Source organism: Pogoniulus pusillus, chromosome 34 (assembly GCF_015220805.1).
Source record: "Pogoniulus pusillus isolate bPogPus1 chromosome 34, bPogPus1.pri, whole genome shotgun sequence".
Classification (NCBI taxonomy): domain Eukaryota; kingdom Metazoa; phylum Chordata; class Aves; order Piciformes; family Lybiidae; genus Pogoniulus; species Pogoniulus pusillus.
In genome coordinates, this window is record NC_087297.1 from 10,326,848 (window position 1) to 10,340,351 (window position 13,504).

At 42.4% G+C, this 13,504-nt stretch overlaps 1 protein-coding gene across 1 annotated transcript in view; it reads left to right on the forward strand.

Annotated features, from left to right (window-relative positions):
- The window catches only part of RP1 (RP1 axonemal microtubule associated), a 141,814-nt gene that overhangs the window by 4,328 nt on the left and 123,982 nt on the right, over positions 1-13,504 (forward strand). Inside the window, exons 4-7 of the mRNA XM_064170616.1 lie at positions 4,498-4,700; positions 8,570-8,659; positions 11,955-12,087; positions 12,909-13,060. Coding sequence (XP_064026686.1) covers positions 4,498-4,700; positions 8,570-8,659; positions 11,955-12,087; positions 12,909-13,060 — 578 coding nt within the window. The remainder of the gene's footprint in view (positions 1-4,497; positions 4,701-8,569; positions 8,660-11,954; positions 12,088-12,908; positions 13,061-13,504) is intronic.

Here is a 13,504-nt window from a genome sequence, read left to right on the forward strand (position 1 = left end):
AGGTTGTGGCAGGGGAGGTCTAGGCTGGATGTTAGGAGGAAGTTGTTGGCAGAGAGAGTGATTGGCATTGGAATGGGCTGCCCAGGGAGGTGGTGGAGTTGTTGTCCCTGGAGGTGTTGAAGCCAAGCCTGGATGGGGCACTTAGTGCCATGGTCTGTTTGATTGGCTAGGGCTGGGTGCTAGGATGGATGATCTTGGAGGTCTCTTCCAACCTGGTTGATTCTATGATACATCTCTTAAGGAGAGAAGATTATCATATTTTCTTTCTGCCTCTTTTATTTCCATATATTTAGGATGCTGGCTGCACAGCTTGAATTGTGTCACATCACTTTGAAAAGCAGATGGAATAAATAGAAGCTACTGAGCTCCCCACACACAGAAAAAATATGGAAAGGCAGGTTACCTTGTGTCAGATGTAAAGACAAAGTTAGAATTTCCACTGTGGGAGACACATTTAGTTGTCTGGAGGTAGCCTCAAAGATATTTATGTAGCAAATAATTCACATAGGTTTCTGGTTTGGTGTTGAGCTTGATCTTCAGGCCACTATTTTTTGTACATAAGAAGTCTGGCAATGTGAACAAGACATCAAATATTATGTACTTGTTCACAGGCTGTAATGTCATGTATCAGGAAGCATTTAGAAGAAATTCAGTTGAACCAAAGTATCCTGGTTAATAATAACCCACTTTTTCAAGTTAATTACTGTTAATAGTTTCTGGCAGTGTTGGTTCCATTCTTAGCTTAAAAGACTCTACCTTTCTAATCTATCAGACTTCACATTGTATCACAGTGTCACAGAGCCTTCCCAAAATGTAGTGGACTGTCAGAGTCTGGTGGGATATGCTCCATTTGAAACCCAGGGCAACAATAAGGAAGCCATCAAATCTGTTTTCAAAGAAGCTGGATGTTTTTAGGGTCGAGTATAAAGGATCTTTTTATAGAAGCAATATCTGCCATGAAATTGGTTACACAGAGTCTATAGCACTTTGTAAGATATATTTCTGACATTCATAAGTGTGGACTCTGCTTATGCAAAATGAATAGAGGTATCAAAGTTACTCTGCCCTTCAAAGAAAATGCTCATTTCCACTAACATGTTTTCACACAGAATATTTTAAAGGTACCTTACTTTTGACCTGTAGAGGTGAGTCTTAATTTTTAGGCTGATATTTATTAAATACTCATTTGCTTTTTCAGTTAACATTCAAAATAGACCCCCAAAGAGTGATGTTTGCCTGGAGTATAAAACACAACAGTACACTGAGCATCCAAACTCAGAGTGGATTAACCCTTAGGCTGACCAGGTTATCTTATATCATGCCTGACTGCTAAGCAGTAGCTGTGTGTTGATTGTTGTTTTTTTTACAACTGATAATTGATTTAGGATTGTTTAAATTGAAAACTCTGCTGCAGCAGTTGGACTGTTGCAGTGTGAGCTCTCTGTTCCTCAAAAAACTTCTTTCACTGTACAAGGATGATGGCAGGTTCTGGCTTCTGGTTAACAGCTGGCAGAATGGGGTGTCAGAGACAAGTCACCTAAAATGTGTGCAAGACAACCACGTTATAGATGCAAGAACAATCAAAAGTGCTGCTCAAAAGTGAAGGGAAAGAATATATATATGTTTAGAGGACCATAAACATAGAGGACCATTGTTAGGAAATGGTTCTTTCCAGTGAGGGTGGTGAGACACTGGCACAGGTTGCCCACAGAGGTTATGGAACACAGAATGGGATCTTTGATCCCATTCTGTGCTCCACAACCTCCCTGGAAGTGTTTCAGACCAGGCTGGATGAGGCCTTTGAGTGACCTGTTCTAGTGGGAGGTGTCCCTGCCTATGGCAGTGGTTTGGAACTGGCTGAGCTTTGAGGTCCTTTCCAACCTAAACCATTCTATGATAAAGTCTAGGTATAAAGAAGATGAAGCAGAAGACACTAAAACCTTGTTTAGTTTGGGTTGTGTTTGAGCTGTAGGGTTGGGGTTTGTTATTTTCTTGTTTTTTTCCCTTTGAGGTGAAGGCAGTTTAACAAGTGAGGAGAAAAATTTCACCCCAGAGAACCCAGTGTAGTAGTTTAATCAAACAAAAAAGCCAAGGTCTCTGATAGTGAGGGATGCAGTGCAGCAGGAACACACCCAGTGATGCACTGGGAGCTCTTCAGCAAACCTCTATCAGTGGCTGTTTATGAATTCTGCAAACCTGTGAGTGAATTCCATTATGTGTTTGGAGCCTCCAAAAGCTTGGTTCATAGAAAGCTGCTTAATGGAGGAAGAATGAGCTGGGGGATACAAAAGAAAATTAATCTGCAGCACAGATGATATTCATTATGGTTAGCATATTAAAACATCTCTTTGCAGCCTCATGAAAAGGCCTCATGAAGAGCAGTTTGGCAGCCCCCACAGGACACAGTACCAGAGTGTGTTGCTTCATCTTTTCCAATGTAGGGTTTATATCTGTCTCTTGAGTCAGAACTGATTATAAAGTCTTGGGGGCAAGGACTCCCTCTTTTGGAGAGGACCTAGTGGAGAGTGGTCTCATTATTGAAAAGTGATATTTCTAAATGCCACTTTGATTAGAATACTCAAAATTAAATTCCTTCACCCCTCAAAAAGTATGGTTGTTTTTTTTCTTCACATCTCATGTGCAGAAGTACCATTGGACTTCTTTCTTTGTATATGAACGTGTTCTGAGAAGGGCAACAAAGCTGTGAGAGGCGTGGAACAGAAAACCCTATTGAGGAGAGGCTGAGGGAGCTGGGGGTGTGCAGCCTGCAGAAGAGGAGGCTCAGGGCAGACCTCATTGCTGTCTACAACTACTTGAAGGGAGGCTGTAGGCAGGTGGGGTTGGGCTCTGCTCCCAGGCAAGCATCAACAGAACAAGAGGACACAGTCTCAGGTTGTGGCAGAGGAGGTCTAGGCTGGATGTTAGGAGGAAGTTGTTGGCAGAGAGAGTGATTGGCATTGGAATGGGCTGCCCAGGGAGGTGGTGGAGTTGTCCCTGGAGGTGTTGAAGCCAAGCCTGGATAGGGCACTTAGTGCCATGGTCAGGTTGACTGACTAGGGCTGGGGGCTAGGTTGGACTGGATGATCTTGGAGGTCTCTTCCAACCTGCTTGATTCTATGATCTGTATATGTAATATATATTTGTATGTCTATGTGTGTGTGTATAGAGATATATGTATGAGATACCTATATAGATATCTATAGATGCATATGTATGTATATATACACTTTTTTTTCTCTTAAGGGTCAACAAAAGCTCTCTAGGTGCTATTTTAAAGTGAAACTGTCCTCCAGATTTATATTTGTTGGGTCATTAAAGCTGTGAAGCTCATTCACAAAGTGGTATTGTGCCTGTACTGTCTCATTCATGCATAACCTGCCTTAGCCCAAATGCGTGTGTGAGTATGGTCGGGCAAGGACAGTTGTACTCTTGGAGTATCTTATAGTATTTAATATGTATTTCAAGGAAACTTAACTTGCTGAATATTTGTTTTTAATATATATTTAAATTGTCTCTGTTCACATCTGGGAACATAAGGTGAAAAAAATTCAGTGTAGGGGTGCCAGACCAGTGGAACAGGCTGCTCAGAGATGTAGTCTCCTTCTCTGAAGACATTCACAACCCGCCTGGATGCATTCCTGTGTGACCTACTCTAGGTGATCCTGCCCCAGCAGGGGGGGTTGGACTGGAAGATCTTTTGAGGTCGCTTCCAGCCCCTAATGTTCACAGGCTCACAGGGTATTAGGGGTTGGAAAGGACCCAAGGAGATCATCGAGTCCAACCCCCCTGCCAGAGCAGGACCACACCATCTAGCACAGATCACAGAGGAACACATCCACACAGGCTTTGAAAGTGTCCAGAGAAGGAGAATGTTCTGTGATTCAGTGATGTGATTCTGCTAATAATGTCACAACACAAGTCATTAGAGGAATATCATAGAACCAGCCAGGCTGGAAGGCTCATCCAGTCCAACCTATCACCCAGCCTTGTCCAACCAACTGTGATGATGATGACCTCCTTGGGTCCCTTCCAGCGCCTAACACCCTGTGAAGTAGACCATGGCACTAAGTGCCGCCTCCGGTCTTTTTTTTTTAATGCCTCCAGAGATGGTGACTCCAGCACCTCTCTGGGCAGCCCATTCCTATGGCAAATCACTGCTACACCTTTCTAAATACCAGGCTAAGTAACCAGAAATGTTTTTTTTGGCCAGAGTTCTGCAGCACAGCATCCTTAGTCTACACCAGAATGTGCGGGAAGAGTAATATGATGATAGCACACGTGAGAGGGGCTTGTTCACTTCCAGCTGACTCTTACAGCTCAACTAATCAGTACATTTTTGGTCTAGGCAAGGCACATAAATCCATCTTTTCAGACTATCTCACTTGCCATGAAGAAATACAGTCTTCTCTCTGTTATGGGCTCCTTATGTGCTGCAGTACAACAGCGACTGGCAGTTTCATGTCGATTTTCATCTCCCACTAATGTTCTGTATTCCAGAGGAAATGAGAAATCCCCAAGGTGGTGAGTGTCCCCTTCCTTCAGATGATGAATGGAAAGTGTCAGTGCTGACAGGAGATGCAGGAACTGAAGCAAATGTCATTCTCTGGATATATGGAGACAAAGGAGTAGCTGGACCAATAACTCTTGGCAAGGACAACAGAAAGCAGCTGTTTCTTCCCAGGCAGGAGGATGAATTTCAGGTAGCTAATGAAGGCTAAGAACATTATTCTAATGTGTACCTTTCCAAAGATTATTCTGTCACCTGAAAAGAAAAAATGTTTTTCTCCTGTGTTTACTGCATGCTATAAATCTTTATTTAATCTCTACAAATTCTGCATTAAATCAGCTTGGTGCATATAGTTAGCAACAGGAAGTGCTCTTTCTGTTCAGCCACTCTCCCTCGTAGAGCAGTCCAAACAGGACAACTGCAGGAGTAAACTGATGTCTTCAAGGTAATTGATTTGAAGCTAGCTTTAGCTAGCTTTAGAAACAGAATCACCATGGTTGGAAAAGATTTCTAACATCAACGAGTCCAATCATTATCTAAGTCTACCAGGGCCACTGCTGCACCATATCCTTGAGCACCCACTCCTGAACAAACTATATCTGAGGTAAAACCTGTCCATCACTTAGTGCTCTTTAGTAGTGAAATCTTCATGCACACAGCTTTCCAAACATGCTGTAAGAAGCTTGCTGTGGAACTGGTTCACTGAAGGAATAACTCCCATTTTCTCAGCTGCTGTATTATAAATAACTGAAATGCCAGAACCTTTACTGATGGAATTGCAAGGAACCCAATAACATCTACATGTTATCTTGTCATGAAAACACAAAAGAGTTCTGTTATTACTTAAGAATAACCCCACTTCTATTGTAATAAGGCAGGGTGAAAGGAAATTTCCAAAGGGGCTAGAACATCTGTTTTTGCTTGTGTCTCTCTGAGGGGCATACAACACATTGTTCACAGAGTCACAAAGTGACAAGTTGGAAGGGACCTCAAGGATCATATGGTCCAAACTTTCTAGTTAATACTATAGTTGAAATGAGCTGTCCAGTACCCTGAGTCTGCAGGGCAATCCACTACATCCCTTGGAAGATGATCCCAATTGTTATCTTCAGCTACCTGAAGTTGTTTTTCACATCTGGTGTAACTTCAGTTCTTTTTCTGTGCCAATCAACTCTTCTGATACAATATTGGCACACACCAAATATTAATATTAATAACAATACCCTCTATGAACAGGGCATAGGCAGGAAGGTAACTAAATGTAATGTTCATTTTCTAAGCATTCAGGCTCTATATTGTGACCCACAGAGAGTTCTCTGAGTTAGTGAATAATTTATAAGCCATGTTGGATAATGGCATGTTTACAATGTTAATCCATATATTCTTAAGAGCTGGGCTCATTTTCCTTCTCTAAAATGGCTCTTGTCCATTATGGTTGTGTGCTGTGGATATTGATCTTGTGAGAGCAGAATCTGTCTCTTGGCACCTGGGGCTACTGCTATGATTCTTCACATCACACTGACACTGTTGCTTCCAGCCATGAAACAAGGAATGTCACCAACATACTTCTTCCTCTTTAGTCTGCAGTAGATAAATCCATAAAGGAAAAACAAAAGCTATGAATAACAGCTCTTTCTTCTCCCCACCCCTTAGACTCTATCCTGTACATTTTTAGCAGCATGTGTCTTGAAATGAGGATAGGAATGCAAGACTTCAAAAAATCTGCATCTTTTCATCATTTCTATCTCTGAACTTGATATGCTTGCACTGATATTTTCTAGAACAGAAGATAACACAGGAATATAATACTTGAAGGTGTAAATGAATGCAAATCACAGTCAGAATCAGGATCAGATAGCATCAGTGACTTTAAATGTTTTGCAGATGAGGAAAACCTGAGGGACCTGGGGCTGTTTAGTCTGGAGAAGACTGAGAAGGGGATCTTATTAAGCTTTACAAATATCTGAAGTGTGGGTGTCAAGATGAAGGGGCCAGCCTCTTTTCAGTGGTGCCTTGTGATAGGACAAGGGGCAATGGACACAGCCTGCAACACAGGAAGTTCCACCTCAACAGGAGGAAAAACTTCTTTATGGTGAGGGTGATGGAGCACTGGAACAGGCTCCCTGGGTTGATTGTGGAGTCTCATTCTCTGGACACTTTCAAAACCTGCCTGAATGCATCCCAAAGATCAGTGCTGGGCCCAGTCCTGTTCAACATCTTTATTGATGATCTGGATCAGGGGATTAAGTCCAGCATCAGTAAGTCTACAGATGACACCAAGCTAGGAGCAGGTGTGCATCTGTTGGAGGGTAGGAGAGCCCTGCAGAGGGACTTTGACAGGCTGCATGGGTGGTAAGTTTTTCTAGAGAGAGTGATTGGCATTGGAATGGGCTGTCCAGGGAGGTGGTGGAGTCGCCATCCTTGAAGGTGTTTAAGTAAAGCCTGGATGAGGCACTTAGTGCCATGATCTGGTTGATTGGCTAGGGCTGGGTGCTAGGTTGGACTGGATGATCTTGGAGGTCTCTTCCAACCTGGTTGATTCTATGATTCCTGTGTGACCTGCCCTATGTGATCCTGCTTAGGTGGGGGGTGGTTGTACTCAATGATTTCCAGAGGTCCCTTTCCCCCCCTTGCCATTCTGTTATTCTATGGTCTGCCAGCTTTTGAGATCTTATTCTTTAAGATCTCCAAAACTTTTATATCCCTCACTTTGACATCCTAGGTTTTATGGTCAGATAGCTGTGCTGAGTGATGAAAGATTTGTTGTCCTGTGGTTTAGTGGATTTAATTTTGTATTCAACTCTCCTGTCATGAAGGGCTCACACCATTTTTTCTTAGTTTCACTTTTCTGACTTGGAAGAGTTCAAATATCTGCCAAATCATTTCCCTGGCAAGCACTGTGATACCACTAGGCTATGATCTGATCAAACTGGGGCTCAGGTGGAAATCTGCTTAGACAAAACAGAAGCAGTCTCTTCTCTGGATCCTGTAATCCTAAATTTACTAATCAAATGCTGGGTGCTGTTCCTGCATGCTCAGATGCTTCAGTGAGTCAGAGGAGTCTGGAACCAATTGCAAAGATAAAGATGTATTTTTATGTGGGGTTTTTTCCCCCCTCACATGTGATGTAGCTACATTTTTCTCAGGAATGAAATCTCATAATGAATGGCAAAATGTACATAAAGGAGAACTGGATAGCACCTCTACTATAAGGACAGACTGAAAGAGTTGGGGCTGTTCAGTCTGGAGAAGAGGCTCCCAGGTGACCTTCTTGTGGCCTTCCAGGATCTGAAGGGGGCTACAAAAAAGCTGGGGAGGGACTTTTTAGACTCTCGGGTACCAACAGGACTAGGGGGAGTGGAGTGAAGCTGTAGATGGGGAGGTTCAAAGTGAATGTGAGGAGGAAGAAGTTGAGCATGAGAGCCCAGGGTTGATGCCCCATGTCTGGATGTGTTTAAAGCCAGGCTGGATGAGGCTCTGGGCAGCTTGATCTAGGGTAGAGTGTCCCTGCCCTTGGCAGTGGGGTTGGAACTAGATGATCCTTGTGGTCCCTTCCAACCCTGATTGATTCTATGGATATCTGAGTTATTTTACATGTAATTAAAACACAGGAAAGGGAATGTTTGGTGTTTGGGGCTTGGTTTTGTGCGAGTTGTAGAGGTTTTATACTGTTGTTGTTGTTTGTTTTGAGGGTTTGTGGGGGTTTTTTGGCTGATGGCTCAGTTTCTTTGTTGCTGGGGTAGTTGTTTTTTAATTAATATTATTATTATTTCATTTTTCTTGGCTTTTTTTTTTTTTTTTTCCCCAAGATATCCTGAAGGCTGTGACAGTTTTAAGGGGAGAATTCACAGACCTGTGCTCACCATTAGGATGCTGCTCCATCTGTATGTGTGGGAGACTGAGACTGAAATAAATGTCTTTTAATCATGAATTGAAGATAGTGTTAATTTGCAAGGCATGGCCTTGACTTAATCAGCATGCAGCCTCTACTGTACAAGTTGAAAGTGTGAGTTATAAATGTTTTGCTCTAGTTACATGTTGCATTGTTTTGGCTTTATTCAGGTGAAAATAAAAAGCACTGGGAACATCTACAAGATAAGAGTTGAACTCGATGGCTTGCTGGATGAACAATCAGAGTGGAACTTACAGAGGGTGAGATTTTCTGAGTGGTGATGGGTTTTTTTCTACTTTAATTTCTCTTTTAATGAACTAAAAGTCCATCTTCTCGTGAAGCCACAGCCTCATAAATAAATAATGCTGATGGTTGTGTGTTCTTATTGCTTTGTCTTCTTAGGCTGCTTTGGGTGTGTCAAAAGCACTGATACAGACCACCTCCTGGTAGCTGGAGATATGGAACATTATTTTACAGTTGTTCCTAATTCATGTGGTTCATACATAACAATTTTAGCATATCCATTTAGTTGTATCTGGGTCTGCTTTCTGAAAGCTTTTCTGTACTCTGCTGTGTGTATTAGATTCTGGCTATATATTCCAGCTGTGAGAAAACAAAACTGATGGAGCAACAACTATCTCATGTGAAGAAGGAACAGTTTACCTAAGAGTAGGCTAATCCCAACTGGCCCAAACATAGTTCACAATCACCATTTTCAGAGAAAAAGAAACTTCTGAGGTTTCCCTCCCCCCCAGTTTGGGGAAAGAATTCTTCTTTTCTGCTTCTGTTTCAATTCTGTTTTTCTCATATTCATGAACTAAAATGAGCACTAAATTCTTGCTAACATTAACCCCCCCAAGTAAGATTTATTTCAGAACTGCACTTGTTTGCTTTCTGATTTTTGAACTGCAGAAGACACAAGCTTAGCCTTCAGCCTTTAATATTAATAAACTTCATTTAGCCAACCAGACTTACACAGCAATAACAGATCTTGATACTAACCCAAAGGCCTTAACTGTGAATGTACCAAACTGAATGTAAGTATAAATGTTTCACTTGGAGGGATCGTAGTTCCCATCCTCGTGCTTATATGTGTGTGCATGCGCGTGTGCAGGTGAATCTGTGCATGTCTGCATGTGCTGTCTGTATGCATGTGTGCATGGATGTGTATGTATGTGCACATGTGTGTGTACACGTGCGTGTACACGTGCATGTGTGTGTACGTGTGTGAGTGTGTATGTGCACGGGTCTGTGTACATATGCATGCATGTATGTATGTGCATATGTGCATGAGTGCATGCATATGTGCATGTGTGTATGTATACATGCACACGTGTATGCATGTGTATGTGCATGTGTGTGTGTGCAAGTGCGTGTGTATGTGTATGTGTGTACGTATGTGTGCATGTATGTGTGCATCTGTGCGTGTATGTGTGCCTGTGCACGTGTGCAGGTCTGTGTGCATATCTGCGTGTGTGCATCTGTATGCATGTGTGCATGCATGTGTATGTGCATGAGTGCATGTATGTATGTGCACATGTGTGTGTACATGCGCATGTGTGTATGTGTGTGAGTGTGTGTGCACAGGTCTGTGTACGTATGCACGTGTGTGTGCATGTGCATATGTATGTGTGCATGCATGTATGCGTGCATGTGTGTATGTATATGTGCATGCACACACGTGCATGCATGTGTATGTGCACATGTGCATGTATATGTGCACGTGTGTATGTATATGTGCACTGCATGTGTGTTTGCATGTGTGCATGTATATGTGCATGTGTGTGTGTGCATGTCTGCGCATGTGCTCATCGAATCATAGAATCAACCAGGTTGGAAGAGACCTCCAAGATCATCCAGTCCAACCTAACACCCAGCCCTAGCCAGCCAAATAGACCATGGCACTAGGTGCCCCATCCAGGCTTTGCTTCAACACCTCCAGGGACGCTGACTCCACCACCTCCCTGGGCAGCCCATTCCAATGCCAACCACTCTCTCTGTGAAGAACTTCCTCCTAACATCCAGCCTATACTTTCCCCGGCACAACTTGAGACTGTGTCCCCTTGTTCTATTGCTGGTTGCCTGGGAGAAGAGGCCACCCCCTACCTGGCTGCAATGTCCCTTCAGGTAGTTGTAGACAGCAATGAGGTCACCCCCGAGCCTCCTCTCCAGGCTGCACACCCTCAGCTCCCTCAGCCTCTCCTCATAGGGTTTGTATATGTGTGTCTGCACGTGTGTGCGTATGTATGCATGTGTGTCTATGTATGTGTGTGCGTATGCATGTGTGCATGCACGTGTATGTGTATATATATATTTATAGTGTTTTTATATATATGTGTGTATATATATATATATATATATATATATAACCATATTGTTCCAAATTGCAAAGGGCAGCCCTGGGATTTCAGTCGTTTCTTCCCCCGAAAAGGCACCGATCACATCGAGGGCTGTGTTTTGCCTGACAAGAGTTAGTATTTGTGATTGTTCCGAATCAGCAGGGGGAGCTCTGCCAATAAACATTAGGGATTCGGAATCGCTGCTGCAGGAGTGCTCCACGTTAGGATAAATACATGCTCCGGTGTTAAAAGAAGTGTTTGTTTTGTTTAAAATAACGTTTTATTGTGAAAGTGAGATAAAGGCATCTATTGTCCTGATTTCCTAAGTGTTCAGATGTAAATGTGAGTACTTATTTTCATAATTTTGCTTTCAAAGCTTTAGACATATTCAAAACACAGTTGTGGAAAGATAATTTTTTTGGCACTGTTTTCCTTTTGCTAGTAAGGGTCTATGGAAAATGCTGTAGTGAGCATTGTTGTAATTCAAGACCAAGAAAACCTGCTCCCATAAAGGACAGGAAAGACTGTTTTAGCTGTAGGAAACAAGACTTGTATGTGAGGTACAGTGGCAAATAACCTAAGGATTTTGGTTCTGTCTCCTAAAGAATAAATAGGGGGTGTAGGTATTCAGGTTCTCTTTTCTGCTGTAGAAGAGCCAAATATAATACAAATGGATTTAACATTTCAGCATATTTTCTCCTTGCCAAATTGAGAAGGATATAGAGGATGGTATTCATCCTGTTTTCATTTCAATATAAAAATGTGTCCATTTTTCACACCTTTCAAAAGCTCAGTCTTGCCAGACCTCACTTACCAGAGAGCTGCCAGTCTACACTGCAGCAGTCAGTGTCACACGCAGATTCTTCACTGGCAGAAACTGGGATTGGTGCCTCTCCTTATAGCAGAAAGTGAAATTTTTATTGCAGATTTGTTTGTCCCAAGAATAAGATGGTTTTAGAGGCCAAGTCATATTCAAAGAATAGAGGTTTGCAGTTTCAGCCATGAGTCTGAATAAAGATATTCCTTGGTCAGGAGTCAAACTGCAAAGCTGTGGCCAAAATCAAACTGTTTTCATGCTGCAGTTTTGTTTGTTGCATTGGCTGTGCCTCTGTTTCCTGAAATAGAAGAAAAGGTACAGAAATATATGTTTAGCTGTTGAGAAGCAAATCACTGGTAGGAGTGAACAGAGTCATAGCTGGAATTACTTCTTCTCTAGGTGACACTGCAACATCTAAAGAGCAAGGAAAGACTGGATTTTCCAACAAACACATGGCTGTCAAGGCATCGTGATGAGAGAGATTTCACCTGTGAGCTTCCAGTATTGGAAGCTGGAAAACCTCTCCACCCAAGTATGTGTAAACTTCAACTGTGCATGTCTCAGCTACCTGGGTTTCAGAATTAATGCCACCTCGGTTGCATTCCATCTACTCTTATGTTCTTAAATGTCTTCATGGCTTAAGGCAGATAGACTGATTTGTGGGGAATATATTCATAGAATGGATCACTGCGTACTGGGCTTTATGATGAAAACCTCTACTATTTTGGGTAGATAAAATGGTTTAGGTTGGAAGGGACCTCAAAACTCAGCCAGTTCCAATCCCCTGCCATAGGCAGGGACACCTCCCACTAGAACAGGTTGCTCAAGGCCTCATCCAACCTGGCCTTGAACACCTCCAGGAGGGTTGTGGATCACAGAACATGTGATCACATTCTGTGATTCTGTGCTCCACAACCTCCCTGGGCAACCTGTGCCAGTGTCTCACCACCCTCACTGGAAAGACCTTTTTCTTAGCATCCAGTTTAAACCTCACCTCTGCCAGTTCAAACCCATTCTTCCTCATCCTGTCATTGCAAGACCTTGTAAATAGTCCCTCTGAAGCCTTCCTGTACTCCCCTTCATATACTGGAAGGCCATTCCAAGGTCTCCTTGAAGCCTTCTCTTCTCCAGGCTGCAGAGCCCCAACTATTGTAGCCTGTCATTACAGCAGAGCTGCTGCAGCCCTCTGAGCATCTTTGTGGCCTCTGGACTAGCTCAAACAGTTCCATGTCCTTCTTCCAGCAAATTAATTGTAAATCAATATTACTGGCATAGTTTCCACTAAGCTAGAGAGGTGAGTAAAATGATTTTGATTACAGATCTCTATTTTCTTCTTTTGGCTGTTTTTGGAAGTTGTTTTATATCATGTTTGCATCTACACTGGTGACGTGGAGCAAGCTGGTACAGATTCTGCAGTTTATCTGTGCATCTATGGGAAAAGAGGAGATTCTGGACTAAGGCTTCTGCACAAATCTGGTACCCCAGTGGCATTTCGGAGAGGAATGGTAAGTTTAAAAACCAATTTGCTTTGCCACCTGAATAAAGCTAAGTAACTTCTGTTGGTCTTAACAGTTGCAAAACAAACAGCAAAACAATCAAAGCAACAAACCAATCAAAACAACAAACAAAAAAACAATCACAAAGATCTAGAACAAATATTTTTAAGAACTGGGGAAAGTAATTTTATACTAATTAAGAACAAAAACACAGGTAGGAAAAGAGGAAGAAAAATGATGTGAAGGACTTTCCCAGAATGATGAGCAGAGCTGCCTGTGCATATCAAACACAGCCTGTCAAGGTTTAATGAGTGCAGCTGGTTCCAAAGGTCTGCATAGAAATCCTTCCACGATTTTGGATCTTAGAAGGACTGCTCATTATGTGTTTCTTTAAATGCAGAACAGTATAATATTGTGATTAATGCATGGCAGAATTAATTAACATTTTCTTCC